We start from the raw sequence: 26372 nt of genomic DNA on the forward strand, positions 1-26372 counted from the left end.
GTGTAAGAAGGCAGCCTGGGGTGAATGACGGTGAATGACGATTGGTCGATTTCAGCAAAAGCAAGGTTCCACGGAGAAACCTGCAGCTGTTCTGAACGGCCCATTTCAGAGGCGACCTTTTTAAAAATGTAATTCTGGAAAAACACGGAATTATGCAGTTTTCACTTTTTCACTGTGAACAATAAACACCAGAAAATGTGAAACCCATGCAACATATGAGAAGATCCATTTAAAAGATACGGCCCCTTTAAGCATACACTTATCACAGTAAATGTGACCTTAATTTACTAAATGAACATGCTGTAATGAGAAGGACTTGAAACTAGCCATTGAGATTATAAAGTCATTCTGAAAATGTTTAATGAGGTAATAAAACAAATAAGAGAAAGGGTTATTTTCACATCTGGATTAAATCCAGCTTCTTTTTTAAACCAAGAGAGTCGCCCCCTGCTGGCCGATAGAGATAATGCGGATGTATGGTACTTCAATTGTTTCACTTTTGAAAGCAAAATTCAACTTCCATTTCCTACTTACAGTCTGTGATTGGCCACGTGTAATATGACGATCATTTAAGCGAGTATTTCATAAAACACACATACATGTCATTGATAGTCTCAAATACTATAAAACGTTTGGCAGGCAGCCTGCGTTAGGTGACTCAGCAGTCTGCGTATGTAGATATGACTTTCCTGTTTAACAACAGTGTGTTAATGTAGTTTCTAAACCTACTACATTAACCGCGGGCACTATCCCCAGCTATCCCGCCCACAAAGCGTCACTGATTCAAACTGCAGCCGAGGCAGAGGAGGGGAAAGGAGAGCGCGAGGCTGCTCACACACTCTCACACGCGCAGGAGCAGAGGCACAGAGAGGAACACACAGCGAGAGTGAAAGAGAGGCTGGGGATCCTTCACTGGTTTTTCACTTACACCACCCAGGATCTAAAGATGTGGACTGAAGTCGGAAAGCTCGTGCTATTGCATTTGTTACTCATGGAGCTCCACTGCGCTAAAGGTAAGTCACTTGCCTCCGCGAGGAGGTGAATTTGCATCGCATCACGGACACAAGCAGCGCTTTTGGGGGGATCGTTGCCTCATCAGAAACGGCTTGTCTCTTAATGCAGTCTACGTCTTCTTATGCCATGATATGGATCACACCTGGATCGCCACATTTCCACGCGCAGACATTGCAAACACCGGTGACATTACACGGAAGAAAAGATCCGTACAACCAAACACGTGTCTAAATGCAGTAGGCTGATGATACAGAGAGAGCCAGTCTCTCTGTGGTGTTGTGATCGCAAAGTGCAGCCTGCGATGGACCTGCGTTTTGTATTGTTACAGCTGCAGTCTAAAAACGCTCAAGTAGATTTGCATGAACAGATCTTTGTGTTTAAATGCCAACAGGACACTGGTGTTGGACAGTCACGCTCACACCAAAGCCTATTGGTTTTATTACACAGACAAACAAGCCTATCGTAGGCATATGAAAGTGTCAACCATGTTAGCTTTAAGAAAAGCAATTACAAAATACAATTAGGCATTTATTGGAGGGAGCCTTTCTACAGGAATGGAGTATGTAGAGCTGTTATAGCTGTTTACAACCCTCTGTGTTTAGGTCAGAATTCTACCTGCTTTATTATAGGAAAGCCATGGATTAAATCTATTGGACTTTTTAGAAATAGATTGCTGGTATACACCAGTTCACCTCCAAAACTGAGGAAGCCCAGCATGTAAACAGCTGGGAGTGGAGCTCTTTTGCCACAGGCTGGTATTGATAAAGTGCTGACTGCATCTTTACTGTAAATGACTTTAATTTCCCCACTTAAAGTGACTTTATTTTATTCCTTAAATGCATTTTCTCTTTCTCTAATATCTCTATCTGTTCAATATAAACATTATGACTCTTAAACAAGTGAATGACAAGTTGTGTTACTTCATCTGACAACGCAGGAACTCATACGGAGTCGGAGTGTGAAACGGGGCAGTTCCAGTGCAAGAACGGACGGTGCATCCCGACCCTGTGGAGATGTGATGATGATGATGATTGCTCCGACAGCAGCGATGAGGAGAACTGTCGTAAGTAGCCCCAGACTCTTGTTAGATTGGCGGTTAAACATAACGATGCCTTGAATACACCTGCCAAGGAGCATGTTACAAAGAACTCCCAAATACTTTCATGTGAAGGATCTCTATGTTGACACACATTCGGCGTCAGAGCGCTGAGATTATGCATTCTGCTGTTTGATACGAGCTCGCAAATCAGTGAATGGCAGCAGGCTGTAGACAGCTGATTAAATGTTGCAGCTTTTGAATGAATGAAGGTATACTGAGAATAAGCTTCTTATCACTTTGCTTGGGGCCCCTCTGGAATCTTCCCCTCCGTTGTTATTCTGCAGACGTCCGTGCAGGAACTGCTGATCCCGGATCAATGGTCGGGTCACATGGCAGCAGGAATTTTCACTCACTTCTTACTAATATCACTTCCTCACAAACGTCTGACGCAGACAGAGCTGGGTCAGAGCAGGGAGAAAATATTATCATTATTACTCTTATCATGGCGTGGCTGTGGAGATAAAGTCATGCTGTTATCACGGAGACAGTCCTCCCTGTCTGCTGTTATGTCTGTTAACACTTTGGATGCATGATGGCCTCACAGACTGAGTCGTATCTGAAATAGTGAGATTATAAACGGACTGTTTTGTGTCAGGACGTCTCCCCGCTGAGCGATGCAGCATGCTCTAATGCAAAAAGGTTTGGCTCATCAAAAACTGGCTGCTTTTCTGTAGGCAGGTGTTTTGTTATTTGAAGCAGAAATAAAATAATTTGCAATCAAATATTTTATTCAGTTCTTAAGGAGTGTGAGAAACAGACGCTGTAGTGTGCCGTTCAACTGGATCTGCTGTTTGGGAAATTGCACGGACAACCAGTCGAGTAATAATCACTGGTCATGGTACTAATCGCTTGTATGGTTACACTAGTAGCCAGTTGATTCATTGCTTATCTTTGGGACAAGGAAACCAAACTCATGAAGTGCATATCTTACCATCAGATATTGTGTTATGTTGTACGGGAAGTGTGTGAAAAGGATCAGCATTATGGGATTAACCTGACTGTGTTCAACTTAGGAAATTGCACGGACATCCAGTTGAGTAATAATCACTTAAAAATGTGTCATGGTCCTGAATGCTTGAATGGATACATCAGCAGCCAGCTGATCTTTGGGACGAGCAAATGAAACCAATAATTGGGTTATTCATTAATGTGCAGTATCACTTCTCAACATGTGCAGTACTTCTTTACTTATCTTAAGGATTATCTTTTCTTCTCTTATCTTTATTTGGAAGGCAGCTGGTTCGTAAATGAAGTCTCAAATACGGAAATCCACGTCTACGCTTCGGGAATGTGTAAAAGAGACCGATGGCATTAGATTCCAATGACTCTGCTCCAGTCAGAAAATCGCACGGACAACCAGCCGAGTAATCACAGCTTATTCATTTGTCATGGTACTAATTGCTTGAATGGTTATATTAGCGGTCAATTGATTTGTTGCTTAACTTCGGGACGGGCAAACCCAAGCCATGACTCTGTCAGCAGATTGTTTGGAATTGGAGGTTGACATGCAGGAGTGCAATATTGCACAATCAAATGTTGTATTCTTTTGTTTAGGAATGTGTGAAAAAATACCGATAGGATGCGTTTCAACCGGCTCTGCTGTTCAGGAAGTCGCACGGACATCCAGCAGAGTAATCATCACTTTTAAATTTGTCATGGTACTAATTGATTGATTGGTGACACGAGCGGTCGATTGATTTGTTGCTTAACCAAACCCCTGATTCTGTAGACAGGTGGTTTAAATTGAGATTCAAATACAGACATGCATATGCAATATTACACAATCAAATATTGTATTCTGCAGCTGTATTACCGATAGTACGCGATTTGACTGACTCTGCTATTCTGGAAATCGCACAGACATCCAGCCGGGTAATCGTTTGATTGGTTAGACGAGCAGTCAATTGATTTGTTGCTTAACTTGGAGGCGTGCAAACCAAACTCATGACTCTGAAGGGAGGTGGTTTGGAATTGGAGTTTTAGATACACAATCTGATATTGTGTATGCTGTTCAGGAGTGTGACGAAGACCCCGTAGTTTGTGATATAACTCTCTTCTCAGTAAGAAATTCACTCGAACAACCAACCATGAAATCATCTCTCGTCATGGTACTAATTCCTTTTATTGTCATATTAGTGGCCAATTGATTCATTGCTTATCTCAGGTTCAAGGAAACATGATTCCCTCGTCTCGTCCACCTACCGGGATGTGGCCACTGAATATCCTGGGAGTTCCCTGTGTGGACGCCGTCACATTACACGTCTCGTTGTCTGCAGCGCGGACTGATTGGATTAGAAGACATTTAGCGCGCGTACTTTATGGAAGCAGAATTAGATTTTAATGAGCTCTCCTTCCCTGCAGCAGGTGTGGTTTACTTTGTTGTTTGGTATCAGCGTTGCTCAAAGAGAATGCGAAATGGCACTTAAGCCACAAGGTGATAGACTGTTCTTTTAACTGAGCCACTTTGTCTGTGGAAGAAATGTGCTCTGCTTCTCTCTCCTCTCTTTATGTTAGATACTCCGTGAGCTTCAGTTGCAGTTACTCTTTCCTCTTGGGCTTCTCTGTCACTCTCTCGATCTTTCCCCCTGCTCACACTCCCACCTTTTATCTACCTCTCCCCTCTCGCTGTGCCTTATACTCCTATTTGCTACATCCATACCTTTCTCTTTCCCTTCCACACTCTCTGTTCTTTGAGTGCCTCAGCCCTCAGCCTATGTTGGAAGTTGGGGTGCTTCTTTCTAAAAAGCTTCCTCACTTTTTTCAGAATTGTAGCACCCACAAGAGGCCCTCTCACTCTTCCCCCCCATTTTTAAATCTCCCGTGGGCACCCTCGGCAGAGCGAGTGCCAAAGAGGCTGTGCCCACTCGTCTTACGCCCACAAAGAGCATCAGCTGACAGGTTGGTTGGAGATAAATCCAACAGCGTGACTCTGGTTGCCGGAGCTATGCTCAGTGGCTGGCAGTGTGCCAGCCCTTCGAACAGATGCCAGCACTGCCACCGTGCCCCCCCCCCCCCTCCTCAAAACCCAATATCACCAGCAGAGCTCAGCGGAGAGCAGCAGGAGGAGGAGGAGGAGGAGGAGGAGGGAAGATGGGACACATTTGATTGAGAGGAACAGGACACAGAAAAATTGGAGGGAAAATTGGAGGAGATTTTGGGGGTAGAGGAAAAAGAAGGTAAGGTTAGCCAAAGCTAACATGGTGGTGTGGCAAAGCTAAATAGGTCTGAACAGGTGTCATTTAAAGTAGGCCGTGCACCAAATCTCATTTGCTAAGCATCCTTCCAACACCTGATTGGATACGTCTTACTGGGAATCTACACCGACGCTGTAGCGTCAGACGAACGCGTGCGACATGTAAGCGTCGAGGCAGCATCTGTTTTGCAATCTACACCGGCTGCAACTACAGCAAAGATGAGTCTCAAAGATAGCCAATGGTAGTTGCGATTCCTCCATAAGAGATTACAGCGTTGAATAACATTGGAGCGTTTCTGTCTCGGCACACGCGTTTCAAAAATACGCTGCAAATACGTTGCCTGTGTAGATTCCCCGTTACACTCCCTTGGCTGTCATTTGTCCCTCAGAGTGCAGGCTGAAGCTTATATTGGTTTTGATCTTATCCAGTTTATGTTGTTGACATGGAACACAAGAAACCTGGTTAATCACAGCACAGCATACATGATAATGACAGTATCAAGGTTTCTCATCGTCTCTGTACAGTTGCGTCTTGATCTCACATCTTCTTAAGGGTTGCAAACATGAACAGCGTTCGGATTTCTTTCAGTGTTCATCCATTACAAGGTTTTTGCCAGGAGCAGTGAGGCAGAGAATTGACCCTGTAATTAAAACTGATGAAACCACTTAATAAAGCAGTAAACTTGTGTCTCTCTGACGCTTTACAACAGACACAGTTGAGTTGAGCTGCTGCTTACATTAGCTCAGCTTCTTTCTAGCAATGCGGCTTATTTTTGGCTTCCTTCAGTGTTCATTGTTCAAAAGGTTCTTAACTGGAGCTGAATAATTCGCAGAGGTCTCGTCCTCTTCAAAACGATCAAATCTATAAAACCAGTAAAAACACGTTTAAGGTAAATTTCTCCAAAGCTTTTCGGAGGACACAGTGACGGAGCTGCAAGCCGAGCTGCTGGAAATGTCCATATAATGATGTCACGTTACCATATTTGGCGAGCATTTCTTCATCTTTGGAGGGTAACAGGAGTTCACTTGCACTCTGGTACCCCTCAGTTTTGTTTTACTCTTTACAGAAGACGTCTTCACCTGCAGCTCAAACCTTTGGGGTCACATGCAGGCGAAGAAACTGCAGACTAACCGGCTGTTGTCTCTGCTCTGCTTGATATATCCGTCCATGAAGACCTGAACTGTATCGCGATTCCCTGCCCAGATTGTTTCAGAGAAGTCTTTGTAGATCAGGTTATCTTTTGTGCTCTGACTCTCCCTTCCTCTTTCTTCCTCCTCCTCCTCCTCCTCCTCCCCTCTCTCCTCTGCTTCGTACTCAACATGCCTCTTGGTAGATTCCGCTCTTGTTGCCCTGGGAGACGGTAAAGTGGTGATGATGGTGGTGATGGTGAGGTTTTTTGTGCATGCGTGTGCTTTCTTTGTAGTGAACACAACACTCCAGCACATGTGTACGCAGCTCTCCACCTCTGCGCGGCGGCGGCTCTGTGTGACCTATATATGGGCTGGAATATACAGTAAAGAGGCCTTATCGTTGGTACAGCGGATTTAAGTGGATTTAAACACGCCTAATCCAGAGTGCCACTGTAAAATCATCTCATATCTGGACCTCATGTTCGCTCTCAATTGTTCTGCCTCTCTCACATGGCTGTACAGTCTCTCCTCCAAACGGCCTTGGTCTCAGTGCACTGTGAAAACACTGTCTGTGAGGTTTCATTAACAAACAAAGAACCACTAATCAGTCGTTGTGGTGCAATGTGTAATCAATTAATCAATGAAAGATGTGTTGCCATTACATGTTTAAGACATTCATCACGTAAAGCTGCCAGATATGTGCTGGTTAAATCTTCTCAGTGTGAGGTGTTACTGCTTTCCTTCATTGATGTCATCGTCTTTTGATTTTTTGTTGGATAAAATGAGCGATATGAAGGCGTCACCGTGGAAGTTCATCTTTTGGACTAGGGCAGTCATGGTAACCGCATGGCCACAATACCGCGGTTATGTGACCGGGGTCAGCCCTACACACGGGTCTGTATGTGACTGAGTAACTGACTGACTGACGGTACTTTCAGAGCCGTACAGAGAGAGAGTTGCAACATCGCAATGGCGGATCACGGAGCATATTGGACCTCCACTGACGCGACTCTCTATACGGCTCTGAATACTTTGTTTAGGGAGTAGGCGGGGCTCCTCCTCCGCTGCTCGATCGCTGTCCTCACCTACGTCCGCAGCGTGCACCTGCTTCAACCACCTTGTCATCGGCCTCATAAGGACTGACCTCGTAACAGACCTTGTCTACATAAGAGCACGGTCAGCCACATACGAGGTTTTGACCTAGTCTTGTTAAATATAGACCCAGTGATGTTGCTAGGTACACGTCCAGCATTTCTGCTGCATTAAAATCTAAAGAGAGGCAGTAAACTCATACTGGCTTGAGCACTGCTGTTTCATCCCTCTGCGCATCTAATCGGTGCAGACAAGCCCGTGTGCAGACTCATGACATGCTAGTTTAGCTGCTACAACAACTTCATTTCATCAAATAAGGATATGAACTCAGTAGTGATACTGAACTAGCGTGTCCACCGCTCATGCTGTGTTCACTCATGTCGGTGATGTTTTACCGTCTGGGGGAATTTAGTACCGCCACAGTCCTCTTATGGATACTTGTAATTACATCTGTGATGATTAATCAATTAATGACTCAATGGAAAGAAAATATTCACTCTGTTGATAATGGATGAATCATTTCAGTCAACTTAGAAGCAAATATGTCAAACATTTGCTGCTTCCAGCATCTTCAATATGACGCTGCGACGATTCACTGACAGTAAAGACAGTGAAAGAAGAGTCTTTGGGTTTTAGACGGTTGCAGTGAGCTCTTGGGAATTGTGATGAGCTTTTTTCCCCAGTTTTTTTACTAAAAAAATGAACGTTTCATTGTGAGAATAACTTTTAGATTAAACGATAAGGACAATGATATTAATTTGATGCCCTAGTGATGACCTACACACTGCTAACACAACATGTGAAGATAGTAGAAAGTAGAAAGGGAATACATGATGGTGGGAAGAAAGTTCTTGTATAGTTCAGTGTGTGTGTGTTTGTGTGTAACAGCAGGACAATGAGTCTGTGCAGGTCTGAGAAGGGGAGCGTCTTTTCTGCAGTGTGAGACCAGCTTCCCATAGAGGAGACATCACAACACATTTCACGCCACTGCTGTGTGTGTGTATGTGTGTGTGTGTGTGTGTGTGTGTGTGTGTGTGTGTGTGTGCGTGTGTGTGTGGCCAGGCTCTCTCTCTGTCTCTCTCTCTCTCACACACACACAGACACACACACATACACACACACACAAGACACTGTAATAAGAGACTGCAGAGAAGCGCCTGAGGCATAAAGGACATTATACTGAACGGCTCACAAAAAAACACATTTTGGTCACCTGCTGACACACACACACACACACACACACACACACACACACACACACACACTCACACTCACACTCACACTCACACTCACACTCACACACGCACACACACACACACACACACACTGCTCGCTGCAGCACAGCTGGGGTCAGACTTTTAATGGGAGTGTGAGGTCATAAGGACCAGTAGCTTAATCAATTACACACAAACGCACACACACATACACACACAATGAGTGTGTTGTAGGATCGGAGAGGGGGGGGGGGGACTCGTACAGAATATAAAACAAGAGACACGCTGGTGCTGAAAGGACAAATACACACATGCTTAAACAGACACACACACACACACAGCTGAGAAGTTTAACACTGACGGTATATATCCATCAAACACACGCACACAACCACACACACACACACACACATACACACTTATGTTCACTAACAACCACACACACACACATATTCACATGACGACACCCCTCTCCATCATTTACACTTCTGTATCGGACTAGTGTTGTGTGTGTGTGTGTGTGTGTGCGCGCATGTGTCAGCGTGTGTGTGCTCGCAGCTGCAGTGCTGTAGTCTCCAGAGAAAGAAACCCACTGCTGTGCTCTCTCACTACTGAAGCACTCTGGAGACTCTATCTGTGTGTGTGTGTGTGTGTCTGTGCATGCGAGTATGTCTGTGTGTGTCATCTGTTTGGCTCGGTGTTCGAGGAGAAGCGTTTCACAAACAGCTGATGCTTCCCACAAGACGCACATGCTGCGAAGGAAACGCAGTTTGGGGGAATTTCGCGAGTAAAGGGAAGAATTATCTGAAAATAATTAATCAAATGTGTTACTTTTTGTTAGCTTGAAGTTTTTAATGCTTCCAGTGAGGACATAAAGAAAGTTTTAAAGCCACTGCTTTTAAGTGATGAAGGCGGAGGCACAAACACCCGCACGTGTCCTTGATAGATCCTTTTATAATTGCTCCATGCTAACAGTTTACTGTTGGGGGCTGACAGCGGGGGGCTAATATCAAAGGAGATAAGAGCTTCTGTTAGCCTGAAGCTAAACTCTGTGGCTGTACGGCGCTAAATGTGACAGATTTGTGCAGAAGTTATAATATTACATGAAATATTTAAAGGGCCAGTTCACCGATTTTCAACCTCAGTCCTATCATGCTATCATGGGGAGCTGATGCCATTATGGTAGGAAAAAATGCAATTTCGCTCTGTGCCTTTGGAGGACGCTATCCGCTTCTCCAATGGGCCCTGGAAAACCTCCGCCAGATGACGCGTTTTGCGTAGTCAGCCAGGGAGCTCGCTAAACTACACTTTCTCAATCTATGACGCCCACCTCTGTTGTCATGTCTCGTTCAAAATGGTCAGGTTTGAAATGTAGACTGCAGACCTGACGATTTTTTAGACGATCCACTGGTATATACTCGTCGTATTTCTGATTCTGTCCCGCTCTGAGTCATCGCCTGCAGCGATCACGGTCGTATTTCACTCCAGCGTCTCTCGCTGGGCCGTTCCTTTCAGAGGGAGAGGCGCAATGCATCCTGGGAGTTGTAGGAAAGTAGAATGGGTGAAACCATGAGCTGTTTGTACAACTTTCTCCACAGCTGTGGCACCAATTTCAAATATTATTGCGTCTATCAATTACAGAGAACACCAGCTTTTTCCAGCGGCGAATTGCTCCTTTAATGATGGACTAATTTCTCCGCCTCCTAAGCAATTAAAAATGGCGGCTAATGGCTAAAAATGTGCAAATCTTCCAAAAAACTATCAAAAATAAATCTAGCTTGGTTTCATTAGCTACACAGAGCCTTTATTAATGTTTTTTTGTTCTTACTTCACATTAAAGCATCTTTTTAAGAATAAAACATCAGATTTCTTCTTTTAGAATATGCTAAACATGCTAGCCTCCGCTGTCCCTCTGTTGCTCTGTTGACACATTAAAGTGTACCGCTGCCAGCTGGCCGCCCCGGCCTCAGACATGATGTATCCCTTGAAGATTGAATATTAAACAAAATTAAATAGACATGCAGCGATGCTAACCTGACAGATGACAAGCCCAAAATGTTCCAGGGCAGCACCTTTGTCAGGCTGTGTATCATGCTCCACAAGCTAACAGTACCTGCTGTGCTGAATAGGTGTTGGGTGCAGCGGTGCAAAAACAGCAGCGGGGTAATTTTAGCTGAGGTCAGTGCTGGCCCGAGGCGTTTACTCTCTCTCTCCCTGTCTCGCTCACTCTGGCACCATGTATGTGTCTATCTTGCTCGCTTTTTTTTTGCTATCTTTCCACCTCTCGCTCGCTTCCTGTCCTTCTCCATCAGCGTCTGTTACCCCTCTCTCTTTTTCTAGCTGCTTTTAAAGTCATGTATTTGTATTGACAGGAAGGGCAGGTGTGAGAAATGCAGCAAACCTACAAGGAGGAAGCAGTGTGTGAGTGTGTGATAGTGAGAGAGAGGGAGAGAGAGAGAGAGAGAGGGAGAAAAGGAGACCAAACTGTCCATCTACACACTTCTAATCCAATTAGTGAGTCTCATTGGGTCAGAATCTGCACAGTGAGCAGTGTGTGTGTGTTCGGGAAAGCAATGATGAGAGAAAATGTTGACCTTTACTTTCACCTAAATACAAAAAAACGGCAGCATTTTCCTTTCTTTCCTGTCCATCTCCCCTCGCTGGTTCTTTCAAAATAAGAGCGTATTTATCAGCAGAACACAGTTCTTCCAATACTTCTTCTCCCAACTTTTTTTAGGGAGTTAAGAATAAACAAGTCTTAATGAAACAGGACGCTGGTTAAAATGTCTTAAATATGAATTGGCATGGTAACCTCAAAAGTCCAAACTCATTGCAGAGCAGTTTAAAAGTCTGTTTTCTACAAGCAGAACTCTAATTTTCCCGTCATTGAACTGGACACACGCCAAGTTAATTTCTGACTTCTGCTGACAGCAGAAAGTACAGCTCACACCAGCTGAGAGCACCAGCTCAAAAAACTCATTATTAATTAATTCTTCTTAATTCAGCTTGTTTTAGTGGTTACTTTCACGCGCATGTTATGTGTAACTTTTAGACCCAGCAGGCAGCTGTTATAACTAAAACAGTCTGATAATGTATGCTACCTTCACAGCACAAAAAGGAGGACAGACAAAGTTAACAAGTTAAAATGATTGACCGAAATACAATCTCAGAACCAGCTGACAACGATCCAGCTCTTACTTAGCTTTGTAAAAAACATGTATCCATATTTATGTGCAGATATCTAAAGATTAGCCGCAGACATCATCTATGAACTCCATCTTATGTTACAAGTTGCTCTTTGAGATGTTACAATAACCAGTGAGGGAAATATATCTATCCTCAAATATTGTGCAGACCAAACCAGCGGACCATGGTCCACCAGAAAAGACAGGTCAGGTCCGTCTCCAGATGAACCACGGTCCGGTTTGATTCAGGTGAGAATATAATCGGACTCAAAGTAGGAGCAAATACAGGAAGCAAACCAAAAAACGGTGCATTGTGGGTTGTTAACGGATGTTGACACTGGCAGAGACAGAAATGCAGCCAGGCAGCAAGATGAGTCGAGGACAGACGTGGGGGAGCGACGAGGTGACGCCTAAAAATAGGTGCTGACCAAACAATCTCACAAATGCTGTCGAAACACACAAGAACACGGAGGAAAGCTAATGGAGAGTGGAAGTGATCGAACTGTGCAACGATGTCGATTTAAAGTAAGAAAACCTCCGACAATAAGTCCGCAATCGTGTTGTGTGCTCTCTCTCTCTCTCTCTGTTTACTTCATGGAATTCTGACCAATCAGAGAGCAGTTTCTTTCGCTCATCAAAACTTTGGTTTTGCTGGTAAAAGCTGCCGTGTGAACGCAAACCAAACTTTAGGCAAAATGCAGCTTTGTAACAATTTGGTCTTTGATTCGGATCAAACAGACTGTAGGTGTTATCGTCGATGTCAGCGGATAGGTTCCCAGAAAGGCGATAATCTGTTACTGTTTCGACCCCAGCATTTACAGCGTGTCGGCTGCTCTGACTTAATGCAGATTTACTTGTTAAATATATGAATGTTCGAGTAAAGTATTTGTATTTAAAACCTTCTTTTATGAGTGCTAGTTACACAAAGAAAGCGTCTTTGCACAAACTCCTGTTGACCAACCCTGAATACTTCAGTGATTATGTGAAAAAGCAATTTCCTGAGGTCTGTCTGTGTAAATCAGAAGTTTATGAGAAAAGTCGAGTCTACCTATTCAAGAAAAGTGAATATCCCTCCTACACTCGCATCCTGTAACTCTCGACACAACAGCGAGAGTTCAGCTGACAGACGCTCTGCATTCACCTGAGGAACAATGCGTCTGACCCTGAACGCAGCACAACTGCCTTGTGAGCGACACAGAGAAGTAATAGATGGCTGGAATGAATCGAGGTGAGACAAACGGCAGACAGAAGGGGGGAGAGGAGGGGAGTTAGCTGGAGGAAGTGCAGGTGGGAAGAATGTTTGAATCTACTAAAGGAAAGTGTGGATGCTCAGCTGTCTGAAAAGTTTATTTCAGGAGTGTTAATTCTTGTTGCTTTCTTTATCTCTCTTCCTTTCTGAGCGCAGACCCCTCCCCGCACCACTCCCTCGTTCCTGTCAGAATTAGCTCTTCCCTTTCCCACAGATTACCTTGTTGTTCGCCGGCGCTGCTCTGCTGCAAAGTCACTTATTGTTCAAAGTCAAACTCCGATAACGCTACGTGTGTGTGTGTGTGCGATGTCTCATTCTCGTGTGTCTCTTTTATGCCTGTGTTGTTGTGATGTTACCCCCCTTTCACCCTCCTCCCTCCTCCTCCCCAAACCCAGCCGTGTCTGACAGGGTATCATGGCATTAATCCCCAGCTCAGATTAACCGAATATATCTTCATGTGCCTCCATTTTATTATTTACATTCGCTGTAATCCTGTTTTTCACCTTGCGCTCTGTCGCCCGGTGTACGCAGGCAGGGAGCGGCGTATGAAACGACAGCTAAGAATGCTGATGAATAAAACATGGCGGCTAATGCCAGGCTGCTGCACTGACACCGAGATAGGACCCCTGAGTGCTGCGTGTCAAAAGTTTTCCTGAGAAGTTTCTACACGGAAGTCGAGCTGTTCCGTCTGCCTCTTCTCTGATATTGCCTCCATTTCTCTTCCTCCAGCTGCGATCTCTCAGTTCTGCTTCATTTCTTTCCTTACACTTTACTTTTTTTTCATTTTTCTCCTCTCTGTTGCTCTGCTCTTTCTGTACCGTCTTCCATTTTTCCTCCCACTCCTCTCGGTCTTTGGAGAGCTAACTGTTGGTTTGTTCACTTTGATTCATTACATCCGACCCTGCTCCGGCGTCTCTTGTCAAATAAAACAGGAAATTTTCCACCCAGCGAGGAGTCGGAGTTGTGGTGAATTTGGTGTGTGCGCCTGTGTTTGTTTTCAGGCAGGTGAAACGAGATTTTCTGGCTAAAAACACCTGCTGAGGGAAGCAGATGGAAAAAGTCTCTGCAGTGTCAAATAGCCTCAGAAAGTATGAACTCAAGTTTCAGTCATTATGAGGCAGCAGAAAACACGATACAGTCTCTGACATTACATCCTGATAAAACAGACTGAGCTTTGTCGGGCTACGCAAATGTGACGTGCACAAGCTGACCTTTGTTATAATGGTTATAAATAATAATTACTGCTACTTAAGTAGTTGATTAAATCTATATTAGTTATAATGGAGCCATTCATTCTAATAGTGTTGTGTTAGGATGTTCAAAGTGTCACCGTGAGACGCCTATCCTTCAATTTTTACTTTTCCTCTTAACCCCTTTTACTTTTTATGCGTGCATCAACACTAAAGTTGTTTTTAAGTTTAGTTTTTGGCCTTTATTGATTGAGAGAGAGGACAGTGGAAAGAACTGTGAAGTCGCAGCATTTTTCCGACCTCCGACAATTCCTTTGAACGCCATTCAAAGTCGGAGTTCCTATTTGTGAAATCGGAGCAGCTTCATCTCCCCCGACTTCTACTGGGAAGTTCTCAAGTTCCCAGTTGTCTTGAACGCAGCCCGAGGCTATCTCTACATGTTGTTTGCAGTTGTGCCACAACAGATTAAAGCAAGCTACAGGTGCTGAAGGTGCCTGTCCAGTGAGTACCAAAGTAAACCTACGCTTTTTAAATGCTGCTCCACATTCGTCACAATATTTCACACTATTACACCAAGCAAATAACACCACATAAATTACATTTCAGGCTGCACGGTGGTGCAGTGGTTAGCGCTGTTGGCTCACAGCTAGAGGCTTCCTGGTTCGGATCCAAGTTCGGATGTAGTGGGCCTTTCTGTGTGGAGTTTGCATGTTCTCCCCGTGCATGCGTGGGTTCCCTCCGGGTACTCCTGCTACCGCCCACAGTCCACAGACATGCTCGTTAGGTTCATTGGTGACTCTAAATTTGCCTTTAGGTGTGAGCGTTAAAGGTTGCCTGTCTCTGTGTGTCAGCCCTGTGATTGAGTGGCGATAGGTTCAGGGTGTACCCCGCCTCTCGCCCAATGACAGCTGGGATTGGCTCCAGCCCCCCGCGACTCTGAACAGGATAAGTGATATAGATAATGGATGGCTGGATGGACACTGTTTCTATTTCATTGCTTTTATCGATAACATTTTAAGCAGAAACTCCAGAAAATATGTGACAGATTGGGCCAGACTACAGCTGACCTCTGAGCAGGAACCACTTTGAAGCTAACTTAATTAAATCAGCAAAAAAAGACAACACAAGGATATAAGCTTTCTTACATTTATATTTTTCTCTTCCATGTTTCTGTACACCTGTCTTATTTTGCCCTCTCTCTCCCCCTCTCTCTTCTTGTCCCCTTCCCTCCATCTTCCCTTTTGAATGGAGCTGTTTACGTAGATTACACACTCGCACAACATATCTCCTTCATACACGCCTTACCCGCTCCTAAGCCTGAGAACGGCTCTTTTACCTTGAGGGGATTTCGCTTGTCATTCGTTGCAGGATGCTGGGGTGAGGAGGTGTTCGAGGGAGGGAGGGAGTCGCTCTTTGATGGTATAGCTTGTTCGCGGTAATACCAGTTATCAGGAAAAGGGGCTGGCGTGACAGAAAAATCTCTCGCCCCCAAACAGAGCTGATGTTTTTGGGGATGCACACAATGCTAATGTCAGACTTTTACCCGCGGGGTTTGCGAGGTTTGCAGTGACACTGTGTCAACAAAAAGGGGCGGTGAGGGATTAAAGGGTGAGGAAATGGTGAGGGGAATCGGAGGTGGGAGGCCGCATTATCCTCTGACACTGCTGATAAACAGTCCGTCCTCTTGGAGTTACGTTGCGGGGATTATTGGAGGGGTGTTTGAGGTAAAAAATTTAAAAGCTGATGCAGTGTAGTTGCTGGAGGAGTCTCTCAGGAAGTATTGATGTGTTTGGCAGCTTTGCAAAAGATTCAACCGGCAGTTTAAAGATGCTACGCTGCGTGAAAGGGTCGAGCAGCTTCTGATGCGAGAGACAGATTTTATATCCGTCCGTCTTGTTCCGTTGTGAAGGAGAGATGTTTTTCTTCCTCGGTCCTCCGTCCCTCTCAGTGTTCAAGGTCTCTTTCTTCTTCTCTGGCATGTGTTCACACTGCGTTTAACCACTGACCACCCTCCACCCCCACGCAGCCTATTATGTGTCACTGGAGGCAGCGCTTGAATGTTTGGAAGCAGGGTGACACCTTCTCAATGGGGGCAAAGGGGCCCCTTCTCTCTCCGTCGCACACATGCACACATGAAATCACTTAAAAAGATGCATTGACCATCGGTTGTGTGTGTGTGTGTGTGTGTGTGTGTGTGTGTGTGTGTGTGTGTGTGTGTGAGCATAATGAATAGCGCTGTGACCTTGCATGAAATATCTGCATTATCCTGCCGGGTTAGAGAATCTGTGCGGGAATTTTCATTCACATTCCATCTCTCACATCCGCAGAGATCCTCATGTTTCTATCAGCTTTTTAAAGTAGTCTCTGCATCAACATAAACGTGTGTTTCCATATAGTTTCTAGTGCATCCTGAAGGCTTCTCGTCTTGCCCCTGTTGTTGTTGATTGTTTGTTTGTTTTGGACGCGTCTCAGAGGTTTAGTGTGATTAAATGAAGCAGCAAGATCATCGGCTTAGACGCGAGCTTAAGAAAGAGGAAGAGGCTATAAACAGGCTCATGCAAATAACCGCACTGATGGACAAACTTATTATGCACCTGCACTCTCTGCCTCTTCCTTCCTCTTTCTCTCACACACAAACATGAAGTCAACACGCACTTTAGCATCAGATTCTTGGCTGACGTTGCATCGTGAAGAAGGAGCGCTTTGACCTTTCCTTTGACACGCTCCTCCCTGTGATCGTGAGCTTCCTTTGTTCGGTCTCGCACAGTTTCTGGCTGTTTCTTGCTTTTAGCTGCGGCCGTAGCTCACTAATGCTACGCTCTCTCCAGAGAGATCGATTCCTACCTGACCTGTGTTTTTCATGTCTTTTGAAGTAAGAACTATCTTTTGATGTGTTGGATCACTTTTCAAAAGGCTTTCATGGTGGAGTTTGAGCGCTATTAAGGATGAGAAACTCTATTTTTCTTGACAGGCTCGGTCTTTCTTTGGGTCATTATTTTCTCCACATTATCCTTTAGTTTTAGTTTGGTATGATACGTGGCGTCCAGATTCACCTCCCACCTGCCCTTTCAAATTGTTTCCTACAGTCTGAGCTCCTTTCTCCCCTCTCGGGCCACAGCCAACGATTCTTTTTACTATTAACTAATGAATCAGTTAGTCTATAAAGTGTGAGAACGTTGTAAAAAACGGTCGTCACAATTTTCCCAAAGCTTCTTCTGTCAAATCAACACTTCCACACCTGTGATTTTATATTTACAAATGGACAAAAAAGCAGCAAACATTTCTGCTTCAGAAATATCACCAAACCAAAAATGTTGTTTTGATCAAACAATCGAATAAGCTCCCATCTTTCCTTCTGTCACTCCTACACAATAAAGTGCACACGGTTTGTAACAGTTGTTACTGTGTCTCCATCTGCTCTCATTGTACGAAATTGAAGCCAAAATAGCCCCCGTGATAGGCGGAGCTGTGCAGCAGAGATCCGCTACTTCAGCTAACCAAAACACACACTTAACTTACCGAAGAAAACTGCAAAGATCCCGCACGTCGGCGTATTTAACAGCAGAACAGCTTCTTGTGTTGGTCTGAAGCAGACGCTCACAGATATGTAAACTTCAATGACTGTAGCGATTGTTTTAGTTACGTCTCCTCTCGCCGTTCGGCGATAGAGAGGGTTAGGCTTCACTTTTAGGGAGCTGTCATGTCGTCCATGTTTTTATACAGCCTGTGGGTATTCATGAGTTTTGTGGCCATGTTGTGTCTGAAATGTAATATTGTTCCTGCTGGCCAAAGAGACATAAAAACAACCCTGAAAAGGTTTTAAATGTAATTTCAAACCGTGATGAGCATGATGATACGACTGGCTCTGTTTGGTCGGGCTCATGGAGGTGCAGCATCGACTGTCACACCATAAAAGCAACCAGGACGGTGAAATAAGTCTGTTTAAGCAGAAAAGCTAGTGAGGGGCTGAATCCCCGGCTGCCATTGCCCATCTGCGACTTTTCATGCCTTGTTGCCCCTGAATTTCCACTTTGCAGTGCCTGCTGAGCTCAGGTGCAGCCACCACTAAATCCCACAACTAGATTTAAAAAGCCAACATATAACGCCCACGACTGAACATCCAAGAGAAATCAACCAAGCTAAATTCACAGTACCATCCAAAATTTACCAACCAGGGAGCCGAGAGAGTTTGGGATGTGTGTCGCTGGCTTCTTATGCGACCCCTCAGATGTGTCAGACTGTGGGTTCACGCTGATGTCTCAACTTCTGCCTGGAGATAGAAAGGAAACAGATTCCCATTGACGAAAAAGCAGAAATGTTTTGAATATTTGCCTTTCCAGCTTTAGAAACAGCTCCATCAACTGAATCTTTAACCTCTCAAATTTCTCATAAAATGAAAATAACAGCTCAGTACGATAAAAAAGACCTTCAGGGTAGATTTTTGTCTTTTCAAACAGGGAACATTTTATCTGCTACTCTAAGCCTTGGTGTCCAAACTAGATCAGACACAACTCTGCTTTCAGAAGTACTTTATTAAATAATGACACATGTGCAAACCAGACCCACCACGGCATGCTCACGTACACTCACTTTACTCTGCATGGAGAAGACCCAGTGACCCAGTTGTAACAGGAGGCAGTAGTTAAGCGTAATTGGCCCGTGCTCTTCCTGTCCATGCTGGCTTTATTCCCCCTCTTTTGGCGTGTGAAAGTCAGCTTTGGTCCAGTTTGCTGTGTGTGATGATGCTTTCATAAATGATCAGACAGCTTGATTTAACCCCGAGACTGTTTGGATAGAGTTTCTTTTGATTTACACCTTTTATTCCCAGTTACACCTTCAATAACACTTAAAGGAGCAGTTTGCCCCTGGAAAAAGCCACTGTCAGTCAAAGCTGGTGTTCTCTGTAATCGATAGAAGCAATAATATTTGTAAAACATATTTCCAAAGAAAGTTGTACAAACAGCTTGTGGTTTCGCCCATTCTACATTCCTACAACACCCAGCATGCATTGCGCCCCTACCTCTGAAAGGACACTGGCTCATAGTGGTACAACATCCGAAATACGACGAGAATATACCGGTGGATCGTCTAAAAAATCTTCAGGTCTGCAGTCTACATTTCAAACCTGACGATTTTGAACGAGACATGACATCGGAGGCGGGCTTCCTAGATTGAGGAGGTGTAGTTTAGCGAGCTCCCTGGCCTCCGCCAGATGACGCGTTTAAGGCAGTCTGGTGGAGGTTTTCCAGGGCCCATAGGAGAAGCAGACAGCGTCCTCCTAAGGCACAGAGCCAAATTGCATTTGTTTTCCTTCCATAATGGCATTAGCTCCCCATAACAGCATGATAGGACTGAGGTTGAAAATTGGCGAACTGGCCCTTACCTGGTGGTTGAATGATTGATGCGGCTGTTAAACTACCGTTTGAGCATCGCATTTGAAGTTGGTAAAACTACACGGTCTACTTCAAAGACTTTAGTTCAACATTTTAACTTAAGACTCGTTTCAGACTCGGAGCACAAATTATGTGTTTTGTGAGAAGCTATTTTGTGGGCAGACACAAAGAGAGAAGGTATTGATCCCCGAAGAGGTGAGTTCAGGTGAGTCCAATCAAAGCAGGCAGCTCTGTGTTTTCTAGGATGCCCAAAGCCTTGCTTACTTTTTCCAAACATATGTTTTCCACAGGGCTGCAAGGCTTTTTCACTTATGAGGAACAGTTAGCTGTGACAGAACACGACACATGAGAGGTTCAGACATTTGCTTCATTAAAAAAAAGATTGTATCAGTAGCTTTAGCACACATTTTCTTCCATGATAAGTCCATCAAATGTCCTCCTCCCAAGGCATTTTCACCACCTTATTTATGCAATTACGACCCCTCACAGTTTCCCTGATTAATTCTGTTCACCTTCTTCTCAAAGTCATGAATATTCAGAACAATGTCTTCCTGTCAAAAGGCCCAGACCTCATTTACCTATAATCCAATTTGCAGGATGCCATAAAATGAGACGTCTTCCCTAACAGATGTTTTTTTTGCAATTTTAAAGAAACATTGAGCGGTGGGATTGCGTGTGTGTTTTCTGAAACTTCAAAGAGCCTCAACATGTTTTCATCTGAGCGCACTCGAGCGGCATCGATCCATTTCAAATCAAGAAACGGTTGCACCTGTTAAAGGATCCAGAGGGAAAGAGAAAAACTGTTTTTCTTCCACGTTCCAAACTTGAAAGGTGGAGTTGAGAAGAAATAAAGTTCTAGGAGGCAAATATGACGGAGGATGAAACAAAGGGAGCAAAGGAAAAATAAGCAGGAGTCTAGCAGGTGATGGATGGATAAATGGATTTAGTCTCCTTTCATATCTGCACAAGGGATTGGTAGAGGGATGAAACACTGAGTGTGCAGGAGAAGACTATATTATAGATTTGTCCATCAAAATGGATCTCTGCCAAATGTATTTGAAAGCGTTTCTTGCTCAGAAAACGATCACAATCAATACTAGCAAAGAATCGTTCTTCAATATTGTATGGCTGTATCTATAGATTCTTTTGATTATCAATTCCTCCATAAATTACAACAGCTTGATTTAGCAGAGCAACCCTCTATGAGAGATTGTCCAACCATCCATACATTTTCTTCAGCTTTCCCAGTGTTAACTTCCAGACGTCTCTCTCAAGCAAAGTTCTCCAGCTCCTTTGGGTGTAATCCCTCCAGCTTGTTCTAGATCGACCTTGTGATTGACCAGTTTAATGTTCCTGGGAAACCCCCAAAGAAAGTCACTCAAGTGGCATCCTTATCAGATACCTGAACAACTTCAGCTGGCTCCTTTGGATGGGAAGGAGCTCTACTCCAAGCTCCCTCCAAATGCCTGTGCTCCTTATCCTGGCTCTAAGGCTTTACCAAGCCACAAGCCAGTCTTTCAGCCACAACCCAAAGCTTATGCTGACAACTTGAAAATCGAGTATTTCCGACCTCCGACTAGAAAAACTGCTATGGAATGCGGAGCAGATTGATCTACCCCGACTTCACAGTTTGGAAGTCGGAAACTACTAATGGGAAGTTCCCAATTGTCTGGAACGCAGCATTAGACCATAGTAGAGGGTTGGAATGTAGCTCAAGGGCAAAATCCAATGCTTTACCTTCAAGCTTAGCACCCTCTCCACCATCGAGGTTTGGTACAACGCCTGCTTTACTGCAGACTCCATACCAATCCGTCCATTTGGATTCTTCCAAGACCCCAAGATACTCCGTCACTTGAGGCAATTACTTTCTCCCAACCCAGTCTATCTTTGTCCAGCAGAGAACCATGGCCTCAGACTTGGTGGTGCTCTCACCCTTACCGCTTCACTCTTGGTGGCAAATTGCCCGAGTGCCTACTGGTGGTCACAGATTGATGGAGCGAACAGAACCACGTCATCTGCAAAAAGTTGAGAGGAAATTCTGAGGTCCCAGATCTTAACACTCTCCTTATGTTTACTTCAGTTTGTTGTATTCAATCTACAATCACAATAAAGACAGAGTAGTAGCACATTTTCACATTGTGGAGGTGTAAGCAATAACTTTTCATACATTTCTAACAAAAAATGTACCTAAATTGTCCGTTTCTTATCAAAGTTGTTGCCAAGCTGCTGTCTTCTGAATGACCGTTCACTCAGTGAATGGTTTCCAGAGTAGTTATTTGTCTTGTATAGCATAAAAAAACACCTGTTTATTGTCCATATAATATATGTGCGGTGTTTCCATCACTTGGCTGAGCTGAAATTGGCAGTATTGTAAAATGTGGTTTGGCTGAGGCTGCCGTTGGCTGGTGGCAGACCGAGCTGATCTCGGGTCACTTGGCAAAATGAAAACATGCTGCTCTGCTAACAGCCACTTTTATTTGTCATCTGACAGTTTCAAGTTTATTTTTTCTGTCTCTCCCTGAATAGTGTTGTGTTTACTCGAGGTAAATAATGCAGAAACGGGTGAAATCTATACGCTGCTAATGCAAAAAGCAATTGCATGGCGTGGGTGTGTGTGTGTGCTTTGTTAGTTGGTGCTGCTGACCTTAATTCATCACATTAGCACCAAGTCTCCGGAGGGGCGATGGAGATGTGTTCAAAGTTAGCCGCCCCCCGGCTAATAGATTTCAGTGAATGGCACACTTATACCTCACTTAGTAAATTACACCAACATGCTGTTCAGTGAGTGTGTGTGTGTTTATCTCTGCATGCATGCGTGTGTGTGTGTGTGTGTGTGTGTGTGTAGGGGGGCTGCTATGGCAATCTGTACAGTCAGAGCTTTTTAATGAGATCAATGCCTTCCTTCCCGCATCCCCAGATGGTCATGCTAGTAGAAGGTGTGTGTGCATGTTTGTGTGCATGTGTGTGTGTGTGTGGGTGAAGAAGCTGTGGGGGGACCTTGAGCAGATAAATCTTTAATCATGTGCTTGCTCTCATGTTTCATTTAATTGCCCCCCTAAATCTATAAAAGGATGACGGCATGGAGGGTTAGACAAACAGAGCGAGTGTGTGGGTTGTTGTTTGTGCGTCTTCTCTCTTTCTGTGTGTGTGTGTGTGTGTGTGTGTGTGATGGCTCTTGTGTCTTTTGTGATGTACATTCCTATTGTACGTTCATTATACATATTCTGCACACGGTGGAGATTCTTCAGAGATCTCTTTCATGCTTTGACAACTTGATCTATTTTTCCACGTCGTGTGAATGCGTGTGCGTTATTCTGCATATTCCCGCCCTCTGCAAGTATTTCAGGAAGAACTCGTCTTTTCATGACCTGCTCTATTTTTCTATCCTGTTCGTGTTTATGTTTCTGTATGCATTACATCATTTTTGCATATGGATACACATTACACCCTCGGCTCCTGAGGCGAAAACGTCCTCCGCGCTGGTGTGTGCATAAGCTAAATTTCTTCTTTTAGTTTGTTCTGACTCTCCGCCAATAGTTGTTTCTCTCAGTTTTCCTTTCCTATTCCTTCATTGTACATCCTTCACTGTCGCGTCCTTCTCTCCCTGGTGCGTGCTTTTTAATCAACAGAAGAACCGTGCAGAGGTGGTATTGCTGTTCACGGATGGAAGCGCAGTGAATATGTTGTTTCTTCTGGAGTAAGAAGAGAGACTCAGAGACCAGTGTTTACATTTATTTGTATAGATTTGACCTTAAATGTGCGACCGCGGGCGGCAGTGTGTGGGTGGCTCTCGTTTTCAGCAGCTCCACCACTTACACACCACTACCTAAAATCAATCAAACATTTGTGCCGCAATAGAAATAGATCCAGTGATTGATTAAACTGATAAATGGGGCTGTTTGCTTCAGTCAATAACGCCATAAACTGTAGGTGTGAGATGGAGCCCGTCTCTGTGTGTGTCTCCGTCCATCCCTCTGTCTGCTGTGATTAAAAACAATTTGTTAGAGCAGATATATTAATCAGAGCGACGCTTGCATCTTAAGTTTTTAATTTTTGTGGCACAGATGTTCACGCTCACCACGAGGGAGCGTCTCGAAGGGGCTGTGCAGGAAGTGTGAGACGTCTTAAAGAAGCCTAAAATGACATTTAGAAAGCTTTACGCTTCTGTAGTCTGAGTTTTAAAGTGATCATCTCGAAGATTTCAGTTTCATTCTCTTGGGCGCCACCTATGGCAATAAACAGGAGCACACTTCCCAGATATCCAGACAGTTGCATGTGTGACGTCCACGGTTGGCTCCGGTTGTAACTCTTGATTTTCCTCGCTGACGGTCGCTTTCCTTTTTAGACTGTTTGCTTCATCTGAGCGTCAAGTTTGTTTCTTTTTCTTTGGATTTCACTTATTTTTGAAGTTGTATCTGTAGTCATCCATCTTTTCTTTGTTTGTTCAGCCATAGTAGATTACCGTTTACTCGCAACCGGAAAAGCAGCCGCTTAGCTCCGCCTACCCTCTCTGGCAGACCAACCACTGCTGTGTGATGGAAAACGCGTCACTAACTGGGCCCTGCTTGTGATTTTATCCACAAAAGTCGCCACAGACAGCCAGTCTGTAACCATGCAAATGCAAAGGCTTTCATCAGTGGGCCAGAGGCTCAATCATCAGTGTGTTGACTAATTCGGCGATAGATAGAGACTTAACAGACATTTATTTAAATGAAAATCTTCGAGATTATTACTTCAAACGTGATTAGGTGTGTAGGTTTTTCTATAGGACAACTGACGGTCAGTTAAAATACCCTGCTGTTAATGGAGCAGAAGGTCCTGTAGATGACGTCTTTGATTGTAGAGATTGTAAAGATTGTAAACTTTGTATAGTTCTGAGTTTTAAATGACCGGTTTGCAATCGACCACAACTGAACCACAAAATAATGATAAAAATATCCAATGAACCTTCATTTTTTAGCTCACTTTTCAGAATCTAAGCTACAAAGTCCTTCACAAGGAAGCAAAACATAACAAAAGTCTTACATCACTCGTGTTTTAAAAGAAAATAGACATCAACACAGTTGAGGCAAAACATGAAATGAAAAATTATTCGTTAAAAAAAGTGTTGCACGCTCTTGTTCTGGAAATTGCAGGTCTTTGATACGTGCTCTACCTCAACTGACACCTACAACCGTCATTTCTGCACAGTCACAGCGAGCAGGTTTGACAGCTTTGACCAGGTAATAAACCACATCATTAAATATCAAGTTAGCACCTGTTTTTAAGTCATGCGCATCACAATGGATCTTTATACGGAAGGATGTTAGTAATCATGACGTGTAATTTAAAGCTGAATAGTTAGCTTATTTCCAGCAGTACCAGTTCAGTTGAAAACTGGCTGAAGTTATTTGCATAAAGCCAGACGCTAAGTCTACATGTTTGCATTTCCCGCGAGCCTCCTCCTGCCTCCTTTATATCTATGTGTGACTCTGGTATGAGTGTGTGTGTGCGCGACTGCTTCCTACTGTTACTGTCACCATGATGAAGAGACTATAGATTGCTGTGCCCCTTAATGAGTCTCTCTATGCGTGTGTGTCGCTGCATATGCTTCCGAGGTGTCCCGATGATGAAGAGTTTCCTGCCTTCTGTGAGTGTGTGAACATGTGTGTGTGTGTGTGTGAGAGAACATTACAGAGTGTGATCCCAGAGATGCTCATTAGCTGTGAGGGACTGTGAAGCCGGTGACCCCACAGACGGAAATGGAAGAACCGGACCGTTCGCCGTTGACCCCGCGAACCCCGGACCTTTTTGCTAATGCACCAAAGCAGCTATTAATGAGGGAGGGAGAAACAACACACCCGTACGCACACACACAACTTCCTGTTCAGCTCCACCCTGATCTAGAAAGCTTTCTTTGCCTTGGCGTGTGTTTGTTTTAATTATCATACCTGCGTCAGATAGGAGGGAAAACAAAGCTCTAAGAGGAATCACACAGACGCATGCACTTCCTTCCCAGCGTGCTCACAAACAGCCTTTTTCTGCGTCTGTGCTGAAATATTTATATTGACAAACTGTCTCCATTTCCCCCCCGACTGCGCGGACTGATCAGTTATCAACTTCCCCTGTAAGTGAAGGTTGTGTTTCCCTGAACCCCGAGACTACTAAGGCTCTGCCATTACGGCTTAATTAACAGGAGTCCCTCAGCTTGTATTAAGCGGAGCGTTCACGTGAAGGCGGCAGCGGGGGTAATCTAAAACATTCCGGCCCATGGAGTACGCTCCGGTGAAAGTTGACCGGGACTCGCGCAGTAGCGATCGAAGAACATAATCCGTTTTCTCCAAATCAGCCCAACTAACCGAGGAAGCCTAGTAATGAGAAAATGATTAGATTTTCTTTTCTGCTGCATGGCTGCTGGAGCTCTCTCCATCTCTCCCCTCACACACTCTCTCAGGCTTCTTTACCTCTTATTTGGGTTCCTCATGTTCATGTCTACATCTGTCCCTCTGTTTCTTCCCTCTTCTGTCTTTATTGTGTTTCTGAGACGTGTGAGGATGTACAGTATTTTAGGGCAGATTACAAGGTTTTAGTCTGTATTTCATATAAATCAAGTGAGGATTTTCAGCTTTATTT

General features: G+C 44.2%; 1 protein-coding gene across 2 annotated transcripts in view; it reads left to right on the top strand.

Moving 5' to 3' along the window:
* The first annotated feature begins 861 nt into the window (after positions 1 to 861).
* Positions 862 to 26372, top strand: part of lrp8 (low density lipoprotein receptor-related protein 8, apolipoprotein e receptor) — a 215781-nt gene continuing 190270 nt past the window's right edge. For both annotated transcript variants that reach the window (XM_069679388.1, XM_069679387.1), the window contains exons 1-2: positions 862 to 1013; positions 1952 to 2077. In XM_069679388.1, the coding sequence (XP_069535489.1) occupies positions 947 to 1013; positions 1952 to 2077 (193 nt within the window). In that variant the 5' untranslated portion in view covers positions 862 to 946. The remainder of the gene's footprint in view (positions 1014 to 1951; positions 2078 to 26372) is intronic.

This window comes from Semicossyphus pulcher, unplaced genomic scaffold, assembly GCF_022749685.1.
Source record: "Semicossyphus pulcher isolate SPU_LCO1_2020_fin unplaced genomic scaffold, fSemPul1.0.p SCAF_4, whole genome shotgun sequence".
NCBI lineage: Eukaryota > Metazoa > Chordata > Actinopteri > Labriformes > Labridae > Semicossyphus > Semicossyphus pulcher.